The sequence below is a fragment of the Pygoscelis adeliae genome, unplaced genomic scaffold (genome assembly GCF_000699105.1).
Source record: "Pygoscelis adeliae isolate BGI_AS28 unplaced genomic scaffold, ASM69910v1 Scaffold554, whole genome shotgun sequence".
Classification (NCBI taxonomy): domain Eukaryota; kingdom Metazoa; phylum Chordata; class Aves; order Sphenisciformes; family Spheniscidae; genus Pygoscelis; species Pygoscelis adeliae.
In genome coordinates this window covers 544,315-551,112 of record NW_008824667.1, presented here as the reverse complement: position 1 = coordinate 551,112, position 6,798 = coordinate 544,315, and the positions used below count along the sequence as shown (strand labels likewise).

The 6,798-nt window shown below is 55.5% G+C and overlaps 1 protein-coding gene across 1 annotated transcript in view; it reads left to right on the top strand.

Moving 5' to 3' along the window:
* IGF2BP2 (insulin-like growth factor 2 mRNA binding protein 2) overlaps window positions 1-6,798 on the top strand; it is a 17,827-nt gene that overhangs the window by 7,813 nt on the left and 3,216 nt on the right. Inside the window, exons 6-13 of the mRNA XM_009322905.1 lie at window positions 874-1,008; window positions 1,445-1,567; window positions 1,851-1,986; window positions 2,184-2,312; window positions 5,039-5,155; window positions 5,417-5,491; window positions 5,649-5,780; window positions 6,084-6,197. Of these exons, the coding sequence (XP_009321180.1) occupies window positions 874-1,008; window positions 1,445-1,567; window positions 1,851-1,986; window positions 2,184-2,312; window positions 5,039-5,155; window positions 5,417-5,491; window positions 5,649-5,780; window positions 6,084-6,197 (961 nt within the window). The remainder of the gene's footprint in view (window positions 1-873; window positions 1,009-1,444; window positions 1,568-1,850; window positions 1,987-2,183; window positions 2,313-5,038; window positions 5,156-5,416; window positions 5,492-5,648; window positions 5,781-6,083; window positions 6,198-6,798) is intronic.

Sequence of the window (6,798 nt, the reverse complement as noted above, 5' to 3'; positions counted from 1 at the left end):
CGAGTGTGTGAAGAGTGCACGGCATTACCCTCCGGTGTGAAGAGCGTGCGGACTCACGTGGAGAAGATGGAAAGGTTGCTTACCCCTGTTCTTCAAGATGCGTGGTTGACGTGTGGCAGTCTCCTACCCTGCTTTCCTTTCTCCCTCTCTCTCAGGGCCTTTGCCAGGTACGGTTGAGCGGTGAGGAGCAAGCTGGAGGCATGTGCCTCCTCCCCGCCATGAGCTGAGGGGAGGACCAGAGGAGCTAGAGCATGGTCCCTGCCAGTGCGCAAGGGAGAGCTTTCTGGTCTCCCGTGGAAGGGCGTGAGTACAAGCGCTGTTGTTGACGTGTGCCTCCGTGTCGTGACAAATACTGCCTACGGGTAAGTTGTCCCTCTGTCCCGAAGGACACGCAACAGTCGTGGCAGCTGCTGGTCACTGGACAGCCTCGGATGTTGTGCAGAGAGAGGTTGAGGTTGGAAGGGACCTCTGCAGACCTCAAATCTGGTCTCCTGCTCCAAGCGGGACTGGTGTCAAAGATGATAGACCGGGTTGCTCAGGGCTTTATCCAGTTACGGATTTGTTCTGCCCTCTGTTGATGCATCGTTTGACGTTGACTGACAACCCTCAGCTCCCAGGCAGACCTCAGGTCATAAAGGCAAATGTAGCTCAAATCTGATCTAAACCAACTGAAGTGAAACACTACCTGGACTTGCATGAGACCAGGTGATGGTAGATGTACGTCAGCGAGACCAAGGTTCACCTCAAAGCTTGAGCAGGCATTGAAATGACCTTTTCTGCGAATAGCAAGCTCAGCTCCTGAGCTCTTGAAAGCCTTTGTGTGACACCAGACGCATCTCAGGGGGCTCCTCTCTGCTGGTTGTTTTGCCGTAGGGTTGACATCCATCGGAAGGAGAATGCCGGTGCCGCTGAAAAGCCCATCACCATCCATGCCACACCAGAGGGGTGCTCCGAAGCATGTCGCATGATCCTTGATATCATGCAGAAGGAGGCTGATGAAACTAAATCGTAAGTATGATATTCAGTGCCCCTGGCTCAGCAAAATGGGCAGGTTTGGTGGAAGGGAGGTAAATTCAGCCATCAGTGGAGAAGAAGCCATCTTCTGTCACCCCCCCACCCCCGAGGGAACTGCTGACATTTGGAGTTTCAGGATAGAGTCATGGGTCAGTTAATAACTTACAATTTAGTAACTTTGCCATGGTGTGGTTGACAGTGCCATAGAGACCAGGTGTGTCCAAAGAACATGTAGGAAAACTTGGAAAACAAAACCCCATGAAATACAGATGTCCCATTGGGCTTGGGAAGTCCCTGAGCTCCCGTTCCCCAGAAGCTGAGTAGATACAGTGGTGGTTCTCCTCCTTCCACCACATCGCTACTGGCCCTTACTGGAGATCGGTTTCCTGGCCAGATGGAACTTTAGGTTTTATTTTTTAATCCATTTTAGAGCAGAAGAGATTCCCTTGAAAATCCTAGCGCACAACAGTCTGGTGGGGAGGTTGATTGGCAAGGAGGGCCGCAACCTCAAGAAGATCGAGCAGGACACTGGCACAAAGATCACCATCTCCCCGTAAGTCCTGGTGAACACCGAGCCATCCCCCTCCATCCAACATGGTACGGGCAGCACTGGAGCCAGAAAGCAGAGCAGTTGCATCGTCCCATGCACGTTCCCCATCCTGGTTGGGTGTCCTCCATCCCAGGTGGATGGTGGCACTGGGCTGGAAGAGGGCACGTGGTCCCACACTGTCCTGGGGGGGAACCCTCATCTTTGATTTGAGTTTTCCTTTTTTTTTTTTTTTTTTTTTGACTTGGAAAAAAATGTAATCATGTCTTGGCTTTTGTCTGTGGGCTAGCTTGCAGGATTTAACCATTTATAACCCTGAGCGGACCATCACGGTGAAGGGCAGCATGGAGGCGTGCTCCAATGCTGAAGTGGAGATCATGAAGAAGTTGCGAGAGGCCTACGAGAACGACGTGGTGGCTGTCAATGTAAGCTCCCAGCCCTCCTGCCTGAGATGTCCCTGCTTCAGAGCCACTGCTGAGGTGGCCAGAAGAAAACTGGGGGGGGGTTGTCAATCTGTTACAGCAAGGGTTGGCCCTCACCCGTCATGTCCACACTATGTGATGAGAACCCCCAAAACCCCACTCTGCCTTTTACACGTTTCTTCATGTCTTTGCTTTCCCAGCAACAGGCCAACCTGATCCCTGGACTGAACCTCAGTGCTTTGGGCATCTTCTCGACAGGACTGTCAATGCTTCCATCCACCCCAGGCGCCCGAGGGGCTGCAGCGGCCGCCCCATACCACCCGTTCTCAGTAAGTGCAAGAGGTTTTGGGGTGCGGGGGATGCATTCTTGGGAGCAGAGTGGTCTGTAGACTCTCCTGCTGTAGCTCTTGGGTTTGGGAGGACACCGTAGCTATAGGAGCCATCTCATGGGGAGCCTTGAACAAGAGCTCTGACTCTTGGCTGTTTGGGGAAGATGCTCATCACAGCAGTGAAGTGGAGAAGACAGTGAATGAACATGGCTTGTCACTCCTTGGATTTAGCTCCCTGGGAAGATCAGCTACATCCCCATGTTGTGTTGAGCTTGGTCTCACGTGTCTCACGTGTTTAAGGACTTGTGTCCCAAGGGTGCTGCTCTCTGAAGGTGGCTGGGGGCAGCCTGTGCTGATGCCAGCATGGAAAAACCATATAGGTGGTCTTCAGTTCTGACCACAAACCCACCACTGCGTTCTGATGGTGTGGGCTCAGTTGTGCCTTGTGGGTCTGGTCCCAGTGGCCATGTGAACCTGCCAGCATCGCTGCAGGGCATGCGGAGCATGGCGTGAAAGGGGCACAGTGTGCAAATGAGCAGCACGCCCTGTACAGCCATCAGCCTTGATCCCTGCCCTAGCACCCAAAGGGTCATGCTTGCTGGGAGTTGAGCTTCACCTGATTTTGTAGGCAAGGGTTTTCCTTTCTCTTGGGGTGCTGTGGCTGCTGAGACCTGGGGCAAAGCAAGCCTGGGAAGGAGTTTCAAAACCACTGAGGTTGCACGCAGGCAAGGACAGTCCAGCATTGGGAAGACACATTGGCCAAAGTGCTGATGGGGAAGGTCCATCCCCAGCCCACTAGCACCTGCAGAGCACCCTTAGGATGGCCAGGCTCTGTGGTCTGTCTCTGTTAGTCTCTCTAAATACATCTGCTGAGATGCTTTGGATGCATGGCAACCGGCGTGCAGGTTGATTTACTTGTGCTGTTTTCTTTTCCTGGCGACGCCAGCAGCAGAGCAGTCGGAGGAGAACGGTGAGTGCTGGGCTGGCGGTGCGGAGGGGGCGGATGAGTGTGATGTGTGTGATGGCCCCGGAGGGCAACGAGAGGGTCTGTCTGTCTGCACACTGCCAGCCCGCAGAAGGGAGGATGCTCTGTCTGTGTCGGTCGCCTGAGCAAGCGCAGCCTTGCCGTTAAACCACAACAGGAAAACATCTGCTTGAGTGTTTGTTGGTGTGATGGAGAGGAGCCAGGCAGGTCTCCTGAAGGACAGTGGTTGTTGCGGGCTGCTTCACCCCAAAGCTTTGCGTGGCCTTTTTCAAGCCACCCTGATGAGTCCAAGAGGAGCGATTGCCTCTGCCATCATTTTTTATAGTAAAACAAAGAGCAGGCAAAAAGAAGAACTAATAGGAAACCAGCTTGGCTCTGTGGCAGCTCCTTCCCCACAAGTACTTTGTATTTCATACCTCAGAGTGGTCATTTCTGACCATGTCCTCAGCAGGACTTGGGGCCAGTGGCTGTAGCTTAAACCAGACCTTTAGAGACCTGGCAAGGATGGACGATAGGGAAGGAGCCTCATGGTGAAAAGGAGGAGCTGGGGACATGCAGTGCCCTCCCCGGTTATGAGGACCGGCTGGGCAGAAGAGGACACGCTGATGTAGGAGACATGGAGCAGCCTCTGGCCAGAAGCAGGGGATGGACATGGGGAGCATGCAGTCGGTGTAAGGAGGAGCACAAAACCTCAGCGCAGTGGGTTTAAATAGAGGGCTGGGAGCAAGAGCAGCGTCTGCCATGGGCAGGGGAGCTGGATCTTCTCCTCCACCTGAGAAATGGTGGTTTGCAGGTAGCATCTGGTTGCACTTGCCAGAATCCAGAGCAGGAGAGAGTTGTATGTACTGCCAGGAGAAGTGTCTGATGGATTTGCGACACAAAAGAGTTGAAGAGGAGTTGGGTTGGGTTGAGTTGGATTGGGGTGCTGGCATGCACCCCTTTTGGCCTTGGAGAGACCCACTGCTTTCTCCCCATCCCCAGCCCAGGCCTTGGTGGAACATCTTCTTCAGCCTTTGGTTTTTCTTCTCTTGGAACTGGAGCAGGGAAATGGTGATGGAAATCGGAGCCAAAGCAGACGTTTTGCTCAGTTCTCACCAAACCCCCACCTTCTCCACGGGGGACTGGTGGTGATTACAGCATGGTTTTGGCATTCCAGGGTTGCGGCTGCTCCCAAAGGCTGTAGGGGCCAGTTTTCCGCTACAAACACTGGCAGGACGCAGCCAGAAAAATAGCAGTGGGGAGGGACTGGGGGTAACTGGGAGCCCCCGTCCACCTCCCAGCCCCATTGTGCTGTGCTGCAGGCACAGGATCCAGGCTGCAGCTCACCCCGCTACACCCTCGGGTGCACCTGTGCTCTCTGGGGTGGGATTGCAGGGGCTGAAGGGTTGTCCCCGTGTCCCTGCCAGGTTCACAGTGGCGGCACAGTGCTCTGCATCAGGCTAGGGTGGCCAGGAAGGGGCTGGCACGTTGGGGATGTCACTGACCCTCATTTTCTCTCCCACCATAGAGCTCCTCGGCATACCTCTCAGGTCTGTACGGAACCCCCCCAGCCAGCGCCTTCCCCCATCAGCACCCCGTAAGTGCCCTGGCACCTCCCTCCATGAGATCTTTGCTCGGGCACCTTGGGAGGGCAGGCATGTGGCCAAGGCAGGCAGCTGCTGCCTTGGGATGCTGGCAGGGGGGCAGCCACCCCCTGGTCTGGCTGGTCCTCTGACTGTCTCACTCTTCCATGCCCTTGCAGCTGCCAGAGCAGGAGGTTGTGAACTTGTTCATCCCGACGCAGGCAGTGGGGGCCATCATTGGGAAGAAGGGGCAACACATCAAGCAGCTGGCACGGTTTGCCGGCGCCTCCATCAAGGTGAGCAGGGTACTGTGGGGCTGGTCCCAGGCTTCATGCCTTGGTGCCTTGATTTCTCCTTCCTACTGCTGAGGGCAGCAAACAGGAGTCCTCGGGGAGTGGTTTTGCTCCCCCAAATTAGAAAGCCAGTCCTGCAACACCCTGGTTATTGCCCCTGCTTGCTTGGGAGGGGATGCCCTTGCCTGGGGGCACGGCCCACATAGGGGAAGTCTTGCCAAAGCAGGGCCACGCTCACGCTTCTTCTCCCCCATCCCTCTGCAGATTGCCCCGGCAGAAGGCCCCGACGCCAGTGAGCGGATGGTCATCATCACGGGGCCACCTGAGGCTCAGTTCAAGGTGCGCTGGTCATGGAGTAGGGGGGGATCTTTGCTCACTACCGTGGTTTTGATGCTGCTGGAAATCAGCACATCATCGCCCTCAGGGAGGGAGGGCACAGCAGGCACTGCCAGGACCGCTGTCTGCCGGTTTTACTTCCCTTACATCTCCTCCCCAGGCCCAGGGGCGAATATTTGGGAAGCTGAAAGAGGAAAACTTCTTTAACCCAAAAGAAGAAGTGAAGCTTGAAGCCCACATCAAGGTGCCTTCCTTCGCCGCCGGCCGCGTGATAGGCAAAGGTGGCAAGACGGTAGGTGGGGGTCGCAGGGATGCCGCCCCCTGCCCTGGGGCTGCAGAGCTGGGCATCACCCATCACCCCTGCCCACCCTGGGAGCAAAGCCCAGGTGCTCAGTGATCGCAGCAATGTCTTGATCCCAGCCCCGTGTCCTGGTGGTGGCTCCCATTGGGTGGTGACCGTCCCAAGGTGGGTGACAGGGTGTGACCCTTAGCAGTCTGGTGCCGTGTTCTGGCTCGGAGCCGGGGTGACACCAGCAGCGGAGGATTTTGGCTCTTCCACAACAAAACCCACCTGGGGCTCTGTTGTTTGCTCCAGGTGAACGAACTGCAAAACTTAACTAGTGCAGAAGTCATTGTGCCACGAGACCAAACCCCAGATGAGAACGAGGAGGTCATCGTTAAAATCATTGGGCATTTCTTTGCCAGTCAGGTAAGGTTTGGCTGTGGCTTTTCTGATATTCCTAGGCAGTTTCATCCACCAAGGAAAGCTGCCGAGTGCAGCGTTGCCTGAGCATCCTGCCGCTCCGTTTTGGATGGTTCCTGTGCACTCAGGACGCACTAAAGGTGTTTCGGCAGCTCTCCCCAGCTGTGCTAGCACCAAAATTAAAGATTAGCTTGATTTAGCTAAAAATATGTCTTAGACACCATGCATAGTGGCGCCCAGGGTGTGAATCGGCGCCTCCCTGGCATCAGTGCTAGCGGGGAGCTCCCGCAGGCACCCACATCCCACCTGGGTGCATGTACCACAACCTTGTCTCCTGACTGCTCAAGCAGGATGGTGGCACCCCAAAATTCAGGCTCTCGAGGAGCGATAGAGGAAGAACAAGTTAAAACCCTGCGGTGCTCCACTTGCAGCTCTGCGGGAGCAGAGTGGCTCCTTCTTGAGCACATTGTTAATTACAGCTGTGCTGAACAACGTGCTTGTCCCATAATTAAAAGCTGGGAGGGCGACGAGCAGTGAGATGCTCAGTTGTGGCTGGGGGGGGGGCAACCCACCGGGGCGCGTGCAGTGCCCGCCCCGGACACCCACG